The sequence below is a fragment of the Sceloporus occidentalis genome, unplaced genomic scaffold, assembly GCF_023333645.1.
Source record: "Sceloporus occidentalis isolate IW3139 unplaced genomic scaffold, rSceOcc1.0.p SCAF_7, whole genome shotgun sequence".
Classification (NCBI taxonomy): domain Eukaryota; kingdom Metazoa; phylum Chordata; class Lepidosauria; order Squamata; family Phrynosomatidae; genus Sceloporus; species Sceloporus occidentalis.
Genome location: NW_028316987.1, coordinates 27,401,561 through 27,422,996, shown reverse-complemented (window position 1 = coordinate 27,422,996; position 21,436 = coordinate 27,401,561). Strand labels below are relative to the sequence as shown.

Genomic DNA, 21,436 nt, shown 5'->3' with positions numbered 1-21,436 from the left:
GCTAGAGAGAAATAAGGATGAAAAATAGATAAAAAAAAAACGCAATGATAGAGAAAGGATGGGACAGGTAAATAAGAAAGGAAAGAGAGATGAAGGAATATGTGTGTATAAAAGGGTATGATTAGATGTTAAGGAATAAGAATAAGAATCTTTACATGTAAATATATAATGGGTAGTACAATTATGAGATATAAAGTAGTGTATTTGAAAGGCAGAGAGAAAAAGATGAAATTGGGAATGAAAAGATAAACAAAAAAGGAAGTGTGGTGATTAAATAATTTAGTATATAAGAACAGAGGATCTGTTCAAAAGGAAATAATACAAATAACTCCATCTTAGAAATAGAACCTTTTACGTTTGTCAGTTGAAATTTCTCCCTTTTTTAGAAACAGGAATTAGAATAAACGTAATTTTTATATGTAAAATATGTGTTTACAAGAGTGATTTGGAGGTAAAGAGATGTAGGACCAGATGGAACTTAAATAATGGAGAGCAGATAAGATAAGAAAATTTCAAGATGTATGTAAATACATATTTGTTTGTTTGTTTGTTAGTTGATGTCTAAATGTGGATTATGTGTAGTATGTCAAATGTTTGTATGTGCATTTATATATTAATACAAAATTTATTTTAAAAATTGTCTGTTTTTAGATGAGATCTGAAGATTTACAGAAGGTTCAGGGAATATCCATGGAAATGGGGATGGGCTCCTATGGACTCTCTTTGGCCACACTCTGGAGCTGGACTACTGCCCATGTAATGGTTGTGATAAACACATAAAGAATCGCAGAATCATAGTCTTGAACTGGAAGAGAAATACAGTCAGCACTCCATATCCATGGATTTTTTTATCCACAGATTCATCCATCTACACCTTGAAAATATTCCAAAAAATAAAATTCCTAAAAGCAAACCTTGATTTTGCCATTTTATGTAAGTGACACCAATTTACTATGCCATATATAATGGGATTTAAGTATCCATATATTTTGGTATCCACAGGGGGCCTGGAACCAAATCCCAGTAGATAAGGACTCACTGTCATAATAAATAAATAAATAAATAAAACTTTAATTTATATCCCGCTTTTTGTTTCCACAATCAAAGCGGCGTACAACCTTTAAAAAATACAATATATGCAATCCCCCCTCCTTAAAAAAGGATTAAACAATTCCATCCATTAAAATTACAGATAAAAATCTAAAAACAATACTACAATAGTAAAATAACGGTGGGCAGAATCTTCATTTGTATATGTCTGTGGGGGGAGCGTTACATGGCAGGGATCTATTCCAGGAAGGCCTGACGGAAGAGATCTGTCTTGACAGCTTTCTTGAAGCTCTCAAGGTTGGCAATTTGACGGATCTCGTCCGGCAGGCCATTCCATAAAGTGGGAGCGACCGCGGAAAAAGTCCTCTGGGAGGTCGCTGTCAATCTGGTCTTTGTGGACTGCAACAAATTCCTCCCAGAGTATCTGAGGGTACGGGGTGGATTGTACGGAAGGAGTCGATCCCTTAAGTAGGTTGGGGCCAAGCCATGGAGGGCTTTAAAGGTAATGACCAACACCTTGTACTGTGCCCGGAAACAAATAGGCAGCCAGTGGAGTGATTTAAATATAGGTGTAATATGGTCACTCCTAGTTGTTCCTGTAATCAATCTGGCTGCCATAGATCTCCAAGATGTGGACTAGAGCTACTCTACATATTTTAATTGCATGCTATTAACATTAATTCAAAGCCACAGCCTTGTTAGTCTAGATCATTAACCAAGGGAATCTGTACAATGCTCCCTCGCCTTACATGGGGGATCCATTCTGGACCCCCCTGCATAAGGCAAATTATGCATATGATGAATTCCTATTCAGCAGCAGCGCGTGCCATTCAGCAGCACTCGTCATATTAGGGCTCACTATCTGCATAATCTCAAATCCGCATATGGCAAACCTGCATATGGCACGCACACGCTGTAGTACTTTCAAGACTGAGAGAAAGAGGTTGATTGTGTAAGCTTTTGTAGACTGATATCTACTTCATCAGATTTATGAAGTGCCCACGAGCTTTATAACTATGAATAAGCTGGTTGCATGTATGAATAACAACAAAAATGTAAAACCTGTGGATATGGGGATAAGGTAAAACTATATTCCAATGTGCACTCATCAATTTAGAGCAGTTGTTCTCAACCTCTGGTCCTCTAGATAATTTTGCCCTCTGCTCCCAGAACCTCCCACCATTGGCCATGTTGGTGGAGGCTTCTGGGAGTTGAAGTGTAAAACAGCTGGAGAATAAAAGGTTGAGAACTCCTAGTTTAAAGACATGTTTTCTTTTCTTGATAATTATTTGCTAGTAAATTTTTTTTTACCTTTTATGAGTATTTAAAACCCATGTCAAAAGGCTAACAATTTCATTTGCTTCCAGATCTTCAGAGGCCAGGTCCTGCATCCGTACAGACAATGCCTGATGGTACATGATGAGTAACTTTTTGAAAATTTCATAATGTGGTGGGAAACACTGATCCATAAGATTCTTAGCCACCAGTAGGTCATCAAGGACATATTTGCGGATGATTTCCAGGTGTCGAACAAGCCACATTTTGTCAGATTCCCGGGTGTCAGCTTGAGTACCTTCAATTCTGGTGGTAACAGTTCGATCCAATACACTAAACATCTTCTCCTTCCACTTTTTAGGTCTTCCAGGGGGAATGAATCCAGTTTGCTTCTTCCTATCAAGCATACGCCTATCTATTTTCTCTTCCCTCTCAATTATTCTGACAACGGAAACCAGCAAGGTTGGATCTCGACGAACAGTGACTAGAGACCTCTGAATGACCATCCAGAGTTGCTTGGCTAGCTCCTCAGAAAGTTTCTGCATATCTCCAAAATAATTGTCAATTAAGTTCATATCATGGGTGTTCTTGCTATCCATACGGTATTGTTCATACATCAGATCATCTCGAGAGCACTCTAAGTCCATCAGCTTCCGATGGGCTTGTAGCAGTTGTCCCTGGTCAATCAAGTCTTGGGTTTCTTGAACTATCTCTGGTACTGAGAAAGAAAAAACAAAACATAAATTTAAACAGTATTATCCCATACAACCCTTGATTGTGTAGTTGCATAATGCAAAATGTCAAGCTGGCCTTAGTGTTCATTAACATAAGACACTAAAGTCACCTTGACATTTAGTGTTCATTAATATATGACATTTCTGCCAACCTAGGAGTTCAAAAGCATGCAAATGCAAGTAGAATAAACATTGGCTTACCTGGTGAGATGTTTGTTTTAAGCGATGGAGACGAAGGCATCCTTGATGTATGGGTTAGACCCTGTGGCTCGCTCTAGGTCAGGCAGGAAGTAGACAAAACTTTAGAGGCGTGTCCACAGGATAGGACTAACCCCCAAAGCAAGTTTCAGTTAATGTAACAGCCTAGAGAAGGAAGGTTTATAAGAACTCTCAAACAACTAAGAACCAAATTTTAGGGCATCTGAAAAAGACCCAGTAATCAAAAAACTGTAAACGTCCAACGGGACGAGAAAAAACACTAATGGTTGACCTCAAAAACTGGGTGCCAGGAGATCAAGACCAATCAGAGGGAGGGGAGGATGCCTTCGTCTCCATCGCTTAAAACAAACATCTCACCAGGTAAGCCAATGTTTATTTTTCCAGCGATGGAGAGAAGGCATCCTTGATGTATGGGATATGGCATAGCTCCCCAAAAATAAGGGTGGGTAGAAGAAGATTGAGTTAATGAGGTACTACAGCCTGTAGTACCCTTCTTCCAAAAGCCGCCTCAGATGACTGGAAGGAGTCCAGGCGGTAATGTCGGACAAAGGTAGATGTCGAGGACCATGTAGCTGCCCTGCAGATCTCTTCTAGAGAGGCATTAGTGGAGAGTGCTTGCGAGGTTGAAGCACTACGTGTAGAATGAGCGAAAACAGTTCCAGGAAGAGGCTTTGTAGAATCTGTATAACACATGGATATGCAGGACCTGATCCATCGAGAAAGTGTAGAAACGGACACCTTTTTGCCCATGGAATTTTTGTGGAATGATACAAAAAGGCTGTCAGTCAAACGGAACCTTTTAGTTCTATTAATATAAGTGCGGAGAGCCCTCCGAACATCCAGTGTATGCCAGGTCTTTTCCAAGTCTTTTTTGGGTTGAGGGCAAAAAGAAGGTAGGATGATATCTTGGGACCTGTGGAATGTAGAGTTTATCTTGGTTATAAACGTTGGATCTAGTCTTAGCAACACAGAGTCTTCTCTGAACACGCAGAGCTCTTTGCGTATGGACAGGGCGCCAAGTTCTGAGACTCTCTTGGCCGAGGTGATGGCTGTGAGGAACAGAACCTTCCAGGTAAGAAATTTTAAGTCTATGACTTTTAGTGGTTCAAACGGAGCTTTGGTAAGAGCCGAAAGTACCTTGTGTAGGTCCCAGTTAGGGTATCTGTGTACTGTGGGAGGTCGGATGAGAGTGGCTGCCCGAAGAAACCTTCTGACATAGTAGTTGTTGGACAGTTTGTTAGCGTGTTTTTGAGGAAAAGCAGAAGTGATGGCAGAGACCTGTCTTTTGAGAGTGTTGGGCTTAAGACCTTTATCAAGTCCTTCTTGGAGGTAAGAAAGTAGAGAGCTCACAGATGCCTTGAGTGGGTTAAGTTTGTTTAGCTTACACCAACGGGCAAATGATCTGAAAGAATATTCGTATATTCGTCTGGTGGAAGGTCGTCTAGCATTGATGATGGTGTCTATCACCCTAGACGTGAGCCCTTCTTTTATCATATTTTGGCGTTCAACCTCCAAGCGTGAAGGTTGAGCCAGGCTGGATCTGGATGGTGAAACTGACCCTGGAATAGAAGGTCTGGGCGAAGCGGGAGCTTGAGAGACTCTTGAGCCATTGTCAGGATCTCTGAGAACCATGGTCTTCTTGGCCAGTATGGGGCTATTAGAATTAGTGTCGCTCTTTCTTTTCTTGCCTTTTTTAGGCACTTGTTGATCATGGACGTTGGAGGGAAGGCGTATAGAGTCCCGTCTGGCCATGGGGCATGTAGAGCGTCCATTTGTTCCGCTCCTTGAGTTAGGAACCGAGAGAAGAAGCGTGGCAGTTGATTGTTTATGGGCGATGCGAAGAGATCTACCAGGGGCGTTCCGAGCTTGTGTGTCACCATGTGAAAGACTTGGGGATGTAGCTGCCACTCTGACTGGTCTATGTCCTGTCTGCTGAGCCAGTCGGCTCTCGTATTTAGAGTCCCCTTGATGTGTTCTGATCTTATCGAGAGGAGATTTGTTTGTGACCACTTGAAAAGAAGCTCTGTCTTGCTCATTAGAGACTTTGATCTTGTGCCTCCTTGTCGATTTATGTGGGCTTTTGTTGACATGTTGTCTGTCCGAATCAACACTGGTTGTCCTTTGACCAGGGATGAGAATTGTAGAAGAGCCAGGCGCACCGCTCTGAGTTCTAGGAGATTTATGTTGTGGCTTTGTTCTTGGACGGACCATCTTCCCTGTGTATAGGAGTTGTTGAGTGTGGCTCCCCAGCCCCGCAGACTGGCATCTGTCGTCAGTTGTAGTTCTTGAGGAGGCCAGAGTGGCCGACCTGTTTTGAGATTGGGAGAAGTCCACCAAAGGAGGGAGTGTCTGACTCTGTGAGGAAGTATCAGTCGTTTGTTGATCTTTGAGGATATGTGTTTTTGATGAGGAAGGAGAAACCACTGGAGAGGCCTTGAGTGAAATCGGGCCCAGGGTGTGTAGTCTATCGTTGATATCATTAAGCCTTGTAATCTCGCCAGGAGCAAAAGGTTTGTCGAGTGAGAGCGGGACACAAGGTTGATGGTCTGATGAAGTTTGTTTATTCTTTCTGGTGAGAGGTATACCTTGCCATGTAGGGTATCGATGATCGCCCCGAGATGGAGAATATGTTGGCAAGGCTCTAGGTGGCTCTTCCCACGATTGACCAGAAAACCATGTCTTGTCAATGAGGATAGGACCAGATGGACATCCTGACGGCCTTGTTGGAGTGATGGTGAGCGAATTAAGATGTCGTCCAAATAAGGATGAACGTGGATTCCCTGTAGTCTCCAATGTGCCACCAGCGATATCATGATCTTTGTAAAGACCCGAGGAGCTGATGAGAGGCCAAATGGAAGGGCCTTGTATTGGTAATGGTTGTGGTGGTAGGAGAATCTCAGAAAACGGCGGTGGAGAGGGTGAACAGGAACATGAAGGTAGGCTTGAGTTAAATCCAGAGAACAAAGAAAGTCGTGAGGTCTGATGGCCTCTAGGATGGTCTTTAGAGTTTCCATACGGAAACGACGTTTTCTGACAAATTTGTTGACCCATTTTAGGTCCAGTACAGCCCTCCATGACCCATCCTTTTTTGGCACTATGAACAAAATAGAGTAGCAACCTTTGTACATTTCTGAAGATGGAACTTGTTCTATCGCTCCAATTTGTAGTAGGTGGTCTATGGCTTGTAACATCAACTTGTGTTTTTTGTGACGTTGGGACATCGGTGATGGAACAAAGTGGTCGTGAGGAAGGTTGTAAAAGTCTATCAGATAACCGTGTCTCAGTGTGGTGAGAACCCATTTGTCTGCAGTTGAGGCTTCCCAAATGTGGGCGAAGTGTAGAAGTCTGCCGCCCACTAGGTGTGGCGGCCAGTCATTCTCTGGGGGAATTACGGTTTTGTTTGGAGATAGATGGCCCCTGTTGTTGGTTGGAAGAGTTGTTAGGCCTTCCGAATCCTCGGGAGTGGTATTGTTGTCGGCCATATGGCTTTCGGTCAGACCACTGATTTTTGTTGGACCTAGGGTCTCTGGAACAAAAGGAAGATTGATTGTTTTTGTATGAGCGAAAGAAACCCTGTCCCTGGCGAAAGGATCGCTTTTGATCTCTTTTGGGTAGTGAAGGTAAGGCTTTTTTCTTGTCTTTGGTTTCTATGAGGACGGGTTCGAGTGCGTCTCCAAATAGTTTTTGTCCACTGAAGGGGGCCATGGTGAGGTTTTGTTTGGACTTGGCATCAACCGTCCAATTTTTTAGCCAGATCTGTCTCCTTACTGGGACAGATGTTGCTTGAGCCCTGGCACTCAGTTGCATGATGTCAAGAGAAGCATCAGAAGAAAAAGCCAACACCTTGAGAAGTTTATTGATGCCCTGGCGTAATTTAATGTTGCCCTTAGGTACCTCTTGGATAAGGTCTCTAGCCCAAGTAAAAGCGGCCCTGGAGAGAATGGAGACTGTAGATGCAGCCCTGATGGCTGTGGAGGAGGCGTCAAATGATTTTCTTAAGGCCGAATCGGCTCTTTTGTCTTCGTGGTTTTTAAGGGCATCGTCTCCATCTTTGCAGTAGACCGCGGACGTGGTCAAAGCTGCAACGGGAGCATCAACCAAGGGGACTTGGAGCTTTGACATGACCGATTGGGGAAGGTTATAAAATTTGTTGAATGATTGAGGATTTGGTCTGGCTGTGGCTGGCTTAGACAACTCTTCCCTAATAACCTTCATAAAATCTGAAGTAAAGGGGACCTCGATAGAAGGGGGCCCAGGTTGTGGGAAGGAGTCGCCCTTTCCCTGGGGAAGGTCTGTGTCTTGAGTTTGAGGGATGGTAGCATTTATAGGCAACTCAAGAGTTTTTATTGCTTTTTTCAACAGGATTTGAAAGTCCTCTTGGGGGAAAAGTCTGCTGGAGGAGGGTGTGGGATCTTCTCCATCATCATCATCAACAGATAATTCGTCAAGGGTGAGTAAGCCCTCTTCACTGTGAGATAATTTGTTTGAAAGGGCCTCTGCATCATCCACATCATCAGAAGAATGCAGAATAATGGAGGCTTTAGGCCTTTTTGATTTGTGCTGTTGGCCAGTAGGTGGCGCTGGTCGCTTAGTTTTTGTCTTAGCAGCAGCTGAAGAGGAGCCCGGGAGACTTTTCCCGCCCTTTTTGTGAGGCTTGAGGGCAGTTTTTCTGGGGGTGAATTTTCCCCTTTCAGAGGGAGGGATGGAATCCAGGGAAGAGCGGGCAACTGGAGAGGAGGAAGAGGAAGACCTTGTCCTGGTTGGGGCTCTCTGGGCAGAGGCAGGGATGCACTGGGCTGGAGCTGGCTGAGAGGTAGGGAGGGAAGGCTGTCTCCGGTGGTCTGAAATGCTGCCAGTCATCCCCAGAGAGAGGGGAAGGGCTGCAGGACAGGGCTGTTGGCCAGATAAAGCTGCAGCTTGGAAGGAGATGAGGGAAGCAATTATGGAGGAGAGCTCCAGTGGCAATGCTTGCAGCTGGGGGGCCAGTTGGGTGGGGGTAGTACTCACACCCTGTTCTGAGTCCTCCAATCTGGCCCGGGTCCGGTCCTTTTGCTGGAGGGTGCAGTGGGGCCCCTGTAGGTTCGGAGACGAGGGTTCTCCCTCCTCCGACCTGGCCCTGGCAGTCCTAGCAGCAGGCTCCTTGTCTTCATAGGGGCTGAGAGAGTGACTGGGTTGCTCTCTAGCCAAGTTTAGGGAATCACAGGACATGCCTGGGCTGTCCTCCTGATCCCCAGCCCCTGACATCGTTGTTGGTCCCCTGGCAGTCCAAAGAGACAGGAGAGGGGACAGATAGGAGGCAGAGGCAAAAGGAGCAGGAGAGAAAAAAAAAAGTTGTTGTTTTTGTTGTTGAAAGAAATAGAGGAGGAAAAGCAGCAGAGCTGATCTGAAAGTGTCTGACCAGAGCAGAGGCAGAAACGAAACTGAAACTTGCTTTGGGGGTTAGTCCTATCCTGTGGACACGCCTCTAAAGTTTTGTCTACTTCCTGCCTGACCTAGAGCGAGCCACAGGGTCTAACCCATACATCAAGGATGCCTTCTCTCCATCGCTGGAAAATAAATAGGTACCACTTCAGTGGCCACATGACCACCAGAGCAGTCCTCAGACAATGCTGGCTCTTTGGCTTAGTAACGGAGATGAGCACTGCCCCCTACAATCGGTTATGACTGGACATTCCTGTCAAGGGACCACCTTTACTTTTAACATACGACAATTTCACCTTAACAGTAATATTCTATTATTCCCTCAAAGGAAGGACATATATTGGAAACTGATACCTGAGAAAATGTTTTTTAAATTTTCTACAGCAGCTGCCAGTTGACTGTGTTGAACTACAGCATCCTTAACATCCTTGAGGTTTTCAATTGTGTTGATACTTTGCCGCCAGTCTTTATTGACATCAACCAAAGAACGCTGAATATCTTTGACATCATTCAGTGCATTGTGTAATTGGCTTAAGCCCATTCGAACTCCATCCAATTGCGACTGGATTGCTGCCTGAAAAAGATAAATTTAAGAGTGAGCTCTATATTGGCAGCAAGCAGCCCCAAAATGCTGCATTATTATTTTTAATTCACAAAACATCTAATTTTAATTCTTATTGCTTCAAAAAAGAATACACCATGATAAATAAGTTAGGGCCAAAAAGTGCAAAAACCAGCTTTCTTTGTACAAACCTGCCCAAAATGCCTCACGTAGTCCAAAACCTAATTTCTTGCAGTAGTGGGACACAGAACAGGGTCTCTGTTGCAGATTTCCAATTTTATACCTGGAGCCTCTGTTATGAATTCTATCCCCATTCTTGTTGCAATTCTATTAGCGAGCCAAAAGTGCACTACAAGGTGTTCCAGTTTGTCTCTGGTTTCTAAAATTGTTTTACAGTCGGCCCTTCTTATACACGGATTTTTTATACACGGATTCAAGCATACACGGTTTGAAAATGTTCCAAAAAAGTATAAATTTACCTTGATTTTCCATTTTTTATAAGGGACACCATTTTGCTATGTCATTATATTTAATGGGACTTGAGCATACACGGATTTTGTTATACACGGGGGATCTTGGAACCAAACCCCAGCGTATAACAAGGGTCCACTGTAATCTGTTAACACATGTTTTTACATATCTTGTGTATTAGTTTTGAAACCCTGGTGGGCAGAAAAGCAATTTATAAACAAATGTCTAATAAATAATGGTACTAGAGGAGAGAGGCAGGCCAGCAACAACAGGCCTCGCCTGGGAAGACAAAGAGCCCTCCTTCCGACCAGCATCTTGAGGGGGGGAGAGGCAGGCCAGCAACAACAGGCCTCGCCTGAAAAGACAAAGAGCCTTCCTTCTGACCACCGTCTTGAGGGGGGGAGAGGCAGGCCAGCAACAACAGGCCTCGCCTGAAAAGACAAAGAGCCCTCCTTCCGACCACCGTCTTGAGGGGGGGAGAGGCAGGCCAGCAACAACAGGCCTTGCCTGAAAAGACAAAGAGCCTTCCTTCCGACCACCGTCTTGAGGGGGGGAGAGGCAGGCCAGCAACAACAGGCCTCGCCTGAAAAGACAAAGAGCCCTCCTTCCGACCACCATCTTGAGGGGGGGAGAGGCAGGCCAGCAACAACAGGCCTCGCCTGAAAAGACAAAGAGCCCTCCTTCCGACCACCGTCTTGAGGGGGGGAGAGGCAGGCCAGCAACAACAGGCCTCGCCTGAAAAGACAAAGAGCCTTCCTTCCGACCACCGTCTTGAGGGGGGGAGAGGCAGGCCAGCAACAACAGGCCTCGCCTGAAAAGACAAAGAGCCCTCCTTCCGACCACCGTCTTGAGGGGGGAGAGGCAGGCCAGCAACAACAGGCCTTGCCTGAAAAGACAAAGAGCCTTCCTTCCGACCACCGTCTTGAGGGGGGGATAGGCAGGCCAACAACAGGCCTCGCCTGAAAAGACAAAGAGCCCTCCTTCCGACCACCGTCTTGAGGGGGGGAGAGGCAGGCCAGCAACAACAGGCCTTGCCTGAAAAGACAAAGAGCCTTCCTTCCGACCACCGTCTTGAGGGGGGGATAGGCAGGCCAGCAACAACAGGCCTCGCCTGAAAAGACAAAGAGCCCTCCTTCCGACCACCATCTTAAGGGGGGGAGAGGCAGGCCAGCAACAACAGGCCTCGCCTGGGAAGACAAAGAGCCCTCCTTCCGACCACCATCTTGAGCAGGAGAGAGGCCTATGTGAGACAGCTGACGAGCTGGACTTTCCCCCTTCCCTACTGTCATTCCCTTCTCCTTTTGACCATCCATTAAGAACCAAAGCCCTTCCTCCATTCCATCTGCCTTGGTCCTGGCCTCGGAGGTAGAGAAGAACTGCTGAACCTGATCCCCTTCCCCACCACCTCTCCCTTCTCCTTTTGTGTTGTGTCTTTTTAGATTGTAAGCCTGCGGGCAGGGAACCGTCTAACTAAAAGATTGTATGTACAGCGCTGTGTAAATTTACAGCGCTTTATAAATAAAGGGTAATAATAATAATAAAATCACATTCACACAAGAAATTCATAAAGCTGATATTACAATCCTGCACAAAACAACATGCACTAAAATGAAATATTGAAGCAAAGTATAAGGAAAATTCTATGTATCCTTGAAGATACAGAAGAAATTCTTATACATTATAAAGGATATATCTAAATAAAATAACTCCTTATTCAATACTGGTAATATTCAAACCATGTTGAAAAATAATGAGGCAAAGATTCAAGAAACAATGCAAATTATTGGCTGACTTTAGCTCAGAAATCCAACCTTCAGTGCAGAACAGAAAGCTTTATTCAAAAGTCAAAGTAGTTCACAGTATGGAGATGTTGTTAGCACTAAAGCATTTTCAGTTACACAGTATATCAAAAGAACAAGGCAGTTCAAACCTTTTTGCGGGTTCAAACCCCATTGTTTCTAAACTGAAATAGCCCTCTTCCCAAGACAGCCTCATTATTTTTCTTCATACCAGGCATTCCCACAAAACTGATCTTGACTGATCCGTGTCTATTATTTCCCCTTCATATCTGCTACTTAACCACTTCCTACATTGATAAACATGCTTTCCACCAGACAATATCAAGGATATGACTGATCCAACCACTGAGCAATTCAACGCAAAGCAGAGGCAGCAGGAATTCTGAGGAACTCAGATCCTGACAGTAGACTTAAACTAAACAAGAACAAATTCCTAGTGCCAATGTCCAGAATGTCATTAAGATTTTTTTCCTGTCTGGTGCATGTCCACAATTATCTTTTTGGCGTATTGTGGTCGTTAGTCCTAATACAAGTACTGTGCTAGTTTCCTACCTGAAAAGCAGGAGAGACCTGTGGCACCTTAAAGAATATCAGATACATTATAGAATAACATTTCACAGGTTAGAACCCATCAGTATCTGATAAAGCAGGCTTTGCCCTTACTTTAAGTTGTAAGTACTTTAAGTTACTTTAAATTGTATTACTATGCGGTATGCCTCAAATGGCTAGAAGATTGGCTCAAACGAGATAACAAGAATGTGTTGAACATAGAAAAAGATAACTTGAATCTTGGTATGCATGCATATATGCAGGGCCCGCCCGTCGATATAGGCGACCTAGGCGGCCGCCTGGGGTGCAAGAAGGTCAGGGGCGCAATTTGCACTCCTCTTCAAGCATGCGCGCATTCGCGTGCACTCACACTCCAGCCAAGCGCCCTCTCTGCCTTTCCCTGCTAGCTGCTAGCGCACTGCTGCCCAGGTAAAGACAGAGGGCGCTTGCTGGGAATGTGAGCATGCGTGCAGCTCCAGCCCCAAGGCTGAGGGCTCCTCCTGCTGCCCTGGTGCTTGGCTGGGGCTAGAGCTGCGTGCGTGCTCATGCTCCACGCTGCGGCAGCGGCATAAGGGGGACTCCATGGCTGCTGCTGCGCTTCTGACGTGGCAGCAGTCATGGAGCAAGGAGAGAGGCCATAGGCCTCTCTCAGGGGGCGGGGGGTGGGGGCTCTCCATGGCTGCTGCTGTGCCTCTGACGCGGCAGCAGCCACGGAGCAAGGAGAGAGGTCATAGGCTTCTCTCAGGGGGCGGGGTGGGGGTAGGGGGCTCTCCATGGCTGCTGCTGCGCTTCTGACGTGGCAGCAGCCACGGAGCAATGAGAGAGGCCATAAGCCTCTCTCAGGGGGTGGGGGGGGCTCTCCATGGCTGCTGCCATGCCTTTGGCATGGCAGGAGCCACAGAGCCATGGGCCTCTCTCAGGGGGAGGGAGGTTGGGGGTTGGGGGGTTTATTTCACCTCCTCCTCCTCTTCTCTTCTTCCTTCTCCTCTTCTTCCTCTTCCTCCTCTTCTTCTTCCTTCTCCCTCTTCCTCCTCTTTTTCTTCCTTCTCTTCTTCCTCCTCCTCCTCTTCTTCCTCTTCCTCCTCTTCTTCTTCCTCCTCCTCTTATTTTTATCTCCTTTTTCCAATTCTTCCTCTTTCTCCTTCATTTTTCTTCTCCCCCTTCTTCCTTCTCTGCTGTTGTTGTTGCTGTCTGCCTTCAGCTCCTTTCCAACTTATGGCAACCCTGAGCAGTTTCCTTGGCAAGTTTCTTCCTGGGGGGGGGGGGGCAGGGTTGTCTTTACCGTCCCCTGAGAGGCTGAGAGAGTGTGACTTGCTGCCCAAAATCACCCAGTGCGCTTCCATGGCCGAGCTGGGATTTGAACCCTGGTCTCACATTTTCCTAGTCCAATACTCAGGCCACTACACAATGCTAGATCCTCCACTGCAGTTAAAGGTACAGTACTCAGTCATTATTTATTTATTTATTATTTGTTGTTGTGTACCTTCAAGTTGTTTTCCCCTTATGGAGACCCTAAAGCAAACCTATCCTGGGGTTTGCTTGGCAAGGTTTTTTCAGAGGAGGTTTGCCATGGTTTTCCGCAGAGGAGGCTGAGAGAGTGTGACTTGCTTGAGCTTGAGGTCACCCAATAGGCAAGGAAATGAACCCTGCTCTCCAGAGTCCTAGTCCACCACACAAAGCTACATCCCAAACTTCTATCCAGGACCAGGAAGAATGTCAAAATGTCCTCCATTTTGAGCATGCCTAAGAAGCATGCATTTATATTAATGCTTTTGAATGTATTAATTTTTTGGTTTTTTTAGTTGTTCGTGTCCTCCATTTACAACATATATCCTACATTTTTTTGGGGGGTGGTAAATTTTGTCCTACATTTTTTTTTACATTTGTCCCGGTTTGGAGGTAGACAGTTATGGCAACCCTATCTGTAGCTCCTCTGCTGCAATTGCAAACTACGAATTCCTAGCATTAATGTGTTAAAGTTGTATAAAACAATATTGATTCTCCAGTATGATAGCAACCTGAGTTAAAGTGATGCGGATAGTGTTGTAAGATATTTAGCCTTCCCTGTTGGAGAGAATCAGATTTTCATCGAATCCTGGTCTCCAGAGTCATAGAGTGATAGAATCATAGAGTTGGAAAAGACTGCAAGGGCCATCCAGTCCAACCCCCTTCTGCCATGCAGGAACTCTCAATCAAAGCATCCCCGACAGATGGCCATCCAGCCTCTGTTTAAAGACCTTCAAGGAAGGAGACTCCACCAGTCTCCATTGAGGGAATTTGTTCCACTGTCAAACAGCCCTTACTGTCAGGAAGTAACTTCTAGTCCAACACACAAAACACACAAAGCTATATCCCAACCTCATATCCAGGAAGAATATCAAAATGTTCTCCATGAATTTATATTGTTTTTTATTAATGTTTTTGGCTTTTAGTTGGTTGTGTTCTCCATTTTTTGAATGTCCTACAATTTGTCCTACATTTTGTCGTACATCATGTCCTACATTTTTCCTACATTTTGAGGGGGTACCGGGGGGGGGGGAATATTTCTCACCTAGGGTGGCCAAATATCTAGAGCCGGCCCTGCATATATGTGGTATATAAAACCAAAAGATAATACAGTGCGTCCTCGCCTTACGCGGGGATCCGTTCCGGATCCCTCCGCGTAAGGCGAATTCCGCCTATGCTCAAGCCCCATTGTTTCCAATGGGGCTTGTGTACGGCGGCCGCGGCGGTGCAGTGGCGCGTGGGGCGCAACGGGCGCGCGCGCCCATTCAATTGAATGGGACGCTCCGCCCCTTCCGCCCTGCGCGTGCCCCGCAGCTTGAGCGCGTATGCTCAAGCTGCGTATGGCGCGGGCGCACTGTAGTACCTTTAATCATCATACCATAAGAAGATCGCTGCTTAAAGTGTGGTATAAAATGAGATACACTCTTACCTCGGGTTACGAAATTAATCCGTTCCGCCGCCATTTTCGTAACCCGGAAGTCTTCGTAAGCCGAGAAAGCCATAGGCGCTAATGGAGAGAAGCCGCGATTTGGTGCGAAATAGCGCCGAAAAGCACCAAAAGGTTATTCGTAACCCGGAATAACCTTCGTAACCCGGAAATATTTTTTTTTTTTTTTCGTAACCCGAAAATTTCGTATCCCGGCGCATTCGTATCCCGAGGTAAGAGTGTATCAATTTTACAAGAACATCCCCCCTTGGGTATCAATACAAGAGCTTACTATAATAGAACAAAGAATCATCATGGTTAAGATATGGAAATATAATAAATAAAACATCAGAAGGGAAATACATTATGAAATCTATAGAAGAACTTAAAGAAACAGGAAAAATAAAGGATTGGTTTTTATACAATCAAATGATCAACCGCTTCAAGGTAGACAATAAAACTCCTGGGTTAACAATGGATAACAATAAAATAGATAAAATTATGTTGGACAAAAAAGGTAAACATATATCTAAATATTATAAACTATTAAAAGAAAGAGATCTTGAAAATGAAATTATTAAAAACAGTATGGTAAGGTGGGCACAGGATATAAACAAAACGATAACTATAGAGGAATGGGAAAAATCATGGAAAGAAACAAATAAATTCACTCTGTGCCAAAACTATAAAGAAAATTACATCAAAATGCTATATAGATGGTATCTAACTCCCCAAAAGACCCACCACATATATAAAACTTGAAATGTGGAAAACCCGGGGGAAATTATTTCCATATGTGGTGGATATGTAATAAAGCAAAAGAATTTTGGCAAAAAAATCTATGGAATCATGCAAGGCATTCTTGGTATCAATATTCCCTTTGAAACAAGTTTATTTTTATTAAATATTTCACATAATATAACATCTATAAAACATAAGTAGAATTATCTTATACACTGGTGCCTCGGGATACGAAATGATCGGGTTACGAAATTTCCGGGATACGAAAAAGTTGGATTGGCAAAAACTGTTTCAGGTTACGAAATATTTTTCGGGTTACGAAATACATTTCGGCGCGAAATTCAAATGCTGCAAAGTGCAGCTATAGGCTAACGGAAAAGTGCTAACGGAAAGCCTTCTCTTAGCTAAGGGGGCTGGGTTAGGGGTTAGCTTTGGTGCGAATTTTGAATTTCGTTAGCAGTAGTGATTGGCTTGAGAAATCAAGCTGATCATCTGGATTGGCTAACGAAATTGGGGGGGGTGGCCTGGCTTCAGAAACAAAAGCCGGCTTCCATTGATCTGCCCCCTTTGTCTGGCCTTGTGGACTGGAGAGGAAGAGTTGCTTCTGAACTCTAACTCTTTGTTCCAGTGGAGGTTTGGACTTTTTCTGGCTTTCTGCCTTTGGACTTGTTCTGGCTTTGTACTGTACGTGTACAGTGCCAGGTGTACACTTCGGATCAAGACCTGCCATCAGGAATTTCTCTACAGGTAGGTGGATGGATTTCTACCTTCTTCTTGTGGGGTGAGACAGTGTGACCATGCTTTTGCTGTGGGGTGGTGGGGTGCTTTGCTCATGTTTTCAAAGTGTGGGGTGTGAGTTTTGCATGTTTGGCCTTGATTTGATGCGGGCCAGAGAGTGTGACTTTGGGGTTGCATTTTCAGATTTGGGGGTTTTGGCCTTTGGGTTTGGGTTCTGGGGTGGTTTGGTCATGGCTGTGATGTTTTCAAAGTGTGGGCATCGATTTTTGCAAGTTTGGCCTTGATTTGATGTGGGCCAGAGAGTGTGACCATGGGGTTGCATTTTTAGATTTGGGGTTTCTGGCCTTTGAGTTTGGGTTCTGGGGTGGTTTGGTCATGGCTGTGATGATTTGAGAGTGTGGGATGTGAGTTTTGCATGTTTGGCCTTGATTTGATGTGGGCCAGAGAGTGTGACCATGGGGTTGCATTTTCAGATTTGGGGGTTTTGGCCTTTGGGTTTGGGTTCTGGGGTGGTTTGGTCATGGCTGTGATGATTTCAAAGTGTGGGCATCGATTTTTGCAAGTTTGGCCTTGATTTGATGTGGGCCAGAGAGTGTGACCATGGGGTTGCATTTTTAGATTTGGGGTTTCTGGCCTTTGAGTTTGGGTTCTGGGGTGGTTTGGTCATGGCTGTGATGATTTGAGAGTGTGGGATGTGAGTTTTGCATGTTTGGCCTTGATTTGATGTGGGCCAGAGAGTGTGACCATGGGGTTGCATTTTCAGATTTGGGGGTTTTGGCCTTTGGGTTTGGGTTCTGGGGTGGTTTGGTCATGGCTGTGATGATTTCAAAGTGTGGGCATCGATTTTTGCAAGTTTGGCCTTGATTTGATGTGGGCCAGAGAGTGTGACCATGGGGTTGCATTTTTAGATTTGGGGTTTCTGGCCTCTGAGTTTGGGTTCTGGGGTGGTTTGGTCATGGCTGTGATGATTTGAGAGTGTGGGATGTGAGTTTTGCATGTTTGGCCTTGATTTGATGTGGGCCAGAGAGTGTGACCATGGGGTTGCATTTTTAGATTTGGGGTTTCTGGCCTTTGAGTTTGGGTTCTGGGGTGGTTTGGTCATGGCTGTGATGATTTGAGAGTGTGGGATGTGAGTTTTGCATGTTTGGCCTTGATTTGATGCGGGCCAGAGAGTGTGACTTTGGGGTTGCATTTTCAGATTTGGGGGTTTTGGCCTTTGGGTTTGGGTTCTGGGGTGCTTTGGTCATGGCTGTGATGTTTTCAAAGTGTGGGGTGAGAGTTTTGCATGTTTGGCCTTGATTTGATGTGGGCCACAGAGTGTGACCTTGGGGGTGGGGGTGGTTTCCAATTGTGGCTTTTGCTCAGTGCCTGTGCCTTTTGTCCTTTTTAGGCTTGAGCTATGGCTCCCAAGAAAGCCACAGATAAAAGCGGCGGTGACAAAAAGAAGAGGGCTCCCTTGTCCTTGGAGGACAAGAAGGAAATCATCGCCAAGCATGAGAGGGGCGTGCGCTTGGTGGACATTGCCAAGGAGTATGGAAGAAACCCTTCGACAATTGGCACTGTCCTCAAGCAGAAGGAGGCCATCAGAGCCGTTGTGGCTCCTGCGAAAGGCGTGACTACGATTGCCAAGCAGAGGACACCAAAGCACGAGGAGATGGAGCGCCTGCTGCTCCTCTGGATTAAAGAAAAGGAGCGAGCCGGGGACACTGTGACCACCTCGGTCATCTGTGAGAAGGGCACCACCATTTTTGAAGACCTGGCCAGCAAGGAGGCAGGCGAAGGAACTTCTTCCCAGGAGGAGCCAGCCACCCCGAAATTCAAAGCCTCACGTGGCTGGTTTGAAAGGTTCAAAAGGAGGACCGGGATCCACTCTGTCGTCCGTCACGGCGAGGCGTCCAGCGCAGACCACCAGGCCGCCGAAGCATTTGTCATCGAGTTCAAGGCCATGGTGGAGGAGGAAGGCTACGTCCCGTAGCAAGTGTTCAATTGCGACGAGACGGGCCTCTTCTGGAAGAAGATGCCTCGCCGCACCTACATCACCCAGGAGGAGAGGAGATTGCCAGGCCACAAGCCTATGAAGGACCGCTTCACACTTGCGTTGTGTGCGAATGCCAGCGGGGACTGTAAGATCAAGCCCCTGTTGGTGTACCACTCGGAAAATCCAAGGGCCTTCAAGACACACAACATTCAAAAGGACAGGTTGCCAGTGATGTGGCGTTCCAATGGCCGCGCATGGGTCACACGCCTCCTTTTCGTGGAGTGGATCAACAGTGTCTTCGCCCTGACTGTGAAGCGGTACCTGGAGGAAGAGGATTTGCCCTTGAAGTGCCTCCTCCTCTTGGACAATGCTCCTGCGCACCCGCCTGGCCTGGAAAAGGACATCCTTGCTGAGTTCTCCTTCATCAAGGTCCAGTTTCTGCCGCCCAACACGACCTCCCTCTTGCAACCCATGGACCAGCAGGTCATTGCCAACTTCAAAAAGATCTACACCAAGCACCTCTTCAAGCGGTGTTTTGATGTAACGGAGAGCACACAGCTGACCCTGCGAGAGTTCTGGAAGCAGCATTTTGATATCGTCGTGTGCTTGAAGATGGTGGACTTGGCCTGGCAGGAGATCACCAGGTGCAACCTGATTGCTGCGTGGAGGAAGCTGTGGCCTGATGCTTCTTCCTTGGAAGGGTCACAGACCGAGGGTGCTGAGCCAGGTGAAGAAGAGGTGACTGAGATTGTCTCCATCGCAAGGTCCCTGGGACTTGACGTGGACGACGAGGACGTGGAGGAACTCATTGAGGAGCACAGTGAGGACCTCACAACAGAGGACCTGAAGGCCTTGGCAGCCATGCAACACTCGGCCGTGGATGAGGACGTGCTCCATTTTGACAGGGGCCAGGAGGAGGAGGCGGCGGGGGCATTTTTGCCAACGGCAGAAATTAAAGACATTTTGCGGCAATTCCACAATGTGTCTTCTTATGTTGAGAAGCATCACCCTGAGAAGGTGTTAACCAGCCATGCCATTGCCCATTTTGATAATGTCTGCCTTAGCCATTTTAGGAACCTGCTTAAGGCCCGGCAAAAGCAGACATCCTTGGACCAGTTCTTCACAAAAGAGGGAGAACCGTCATCCAAGAAGGGCAAAGGTGGTGATGACCCTTAAAAAAAACACCAAATTTTTTAAAAAAAATGTTGTTAAAATGGTTAACTTTGTTAAATTGGTTGAATTGGTTAAATTGGTTGAATTGGTTAAATTGGTTGAATTGGTTAAATTGGTTTAAATTTGGTTTTTTGGCTGCCACCCCCTCCTCCTCCTCCTCCTCCTGCCTCACTCTGAGATGCCAGGACCAGCAAAGATAAGTCAAAAACTTTTTTTCTTTATCCTTTAGAAACTTTAGAATGGACCTGCAAGTCATTCTTAAGCTCTTTAGTGCCTCAGGCAACTTTGCATTACATTGTATTGTAGGGTACTTAGCTTAATAGGCCTCTATTGTACCTTTGTTTTCACTTGCAGGTTCAGTCTGAGGTCATAGAACGCATTAGTTATTTTCAATGGAAAAAGTGTTTCGGGTTACGAAATTTTCGGGTTACGAAAGGAATGGCGGAACGAATTAATTTCGTAACCCGAGGCACCAGTGTATATGGTTTCGTGTGCTATTGAAGACTGGTTGATTAAAATATACGAAGCAAGAAATATGGACATAGTATCTGCCTTACTAAGAAGGAAAGCAAAAAATCAAATAGAAGGGGAATGGAGTTGTCTTAAAACATTTGAAGGAAAAGGTGACAATATTTAAGTTAATTAACAAAAAACCTTTGGATGATACTTGATAATTTAAATATTAACATGGGAACAGTTAAGTGTAAAATTAAATATAAGGAGTAAACAGTTATTTTACAAGACATGGGAATACCCAATTGTAAAGGAAGTAGAAGGACAATGATATCGATTATCTTATGTAAATAGGTATGTGTGTTACTTGTACAGGTTGTGAATCATAATATGATATGCCTGTTTTATGTTTTCTTATCTATTTCTTTCTTTATGTGTATATTCTAAATAAAATTTATAATAAATAAATAAATAAATAAATAAAAAGAATATCAGATACATTGTAGAATAACTTTTCACAGGTTAAAACCCATCAGTATCTGATAAAGCAGGCTTTGCCCTTAAAAGGTTTGGCCTCATCAACTTATTCCTGCTTACCTAGGTGTAAGTCTAAATAAATTCATCAGAACATGTAGAAACTGACATCAGTATCCTTTAAGGTCCCTCAGGATTCTGTTGATTTCCCCAAATGGTAAAGGAGATACTTTCTACAAGAAGTAAAAGTGGAGGAGAAGACTCTGTCCTTCTCCTTCTGCTCGCTCCTTGTAAGGAATGCAGCCAAGCTAAGAGGAAACAGTGGGATGATGGGAGTGGGGTTGGATGCTGACAAATAGTCCTATTGGTTAAAAAAGTCATTACTTTGACCAAGCAAGCCTTGTTTCCACCAGGCAATTACTCACAGCCTTCCACTTCCAAGGAAGTAAAGCTGAACCAGCTATTGCATGAGATAACATACAATTTCTATAATGCCTAAATAATGTCCCCATTAAGGTCCTTAACGTCTACTGTTTCCTGGCATTTTAGAGGTAGAGTGAACATGTAAAGGCCTTAAAACACATTAAATGGAAAAGATTCATTTATTGCTGTGTATAAGCTTAGTATTAAGGTTGAATACCTTCAGTCTAGCTTCCACCGAAGCCTTCTTACGTGCTTCCCTTCGACGATATTGTTCCACTTTATCCAGCTGGTCTGGTCGCTGAAGCATCCCAGCCACCCTCTGTACAGCTGTTGCAACTGCCTCTCTACCAGTCTCTTCCATTTTAGATTAGAGTCTTAGAATGTAGATATACACATATTTAAGGAATACTGCAGGAATAGAATAATAAAATATTTAGACAACCA

At 45.1% G+C, this 21,436-nt stretch overlaps 1 protein-coding gene across 5 annotated transcripts in view; it reads right to left on the bottom strand.

Moving 5' to 3' along the window:
• LOC149309446 (exocyst complex component 3-like) overlaps window positions 1-21,436 on the bottom strand; it is a 67,186-nt gene that overhangs the window by 36,057 nt on the left and 9,693 nt on the right. For all 5 annotated transcript variants that reach the window (XM_089532477.1, XM_089532474.1, XM_089532479.1 and 2 more), the window contains 3 exons: window positions 21,210-21,400; window positions 9,054-9,273; window positions 2,362-3,043 (listed from right to left, as the gene is read on the bottom strand). In XM_089532477.1, coding sequence (XP_089388603.1) covers window positions 2,362-3,043; window positions 9,054-9,273; window positions 21,210-21,353 — 1,046 coding nt within the window. In that variant the 5' untranslated portion in view covers window positions 21,354-21,400. The remainder of the gene's footprint in view (window positions 1-2,361; window positions 3,044-9,053; window positions 9,274-21,209; window positions 21,401-21,436) is intronic.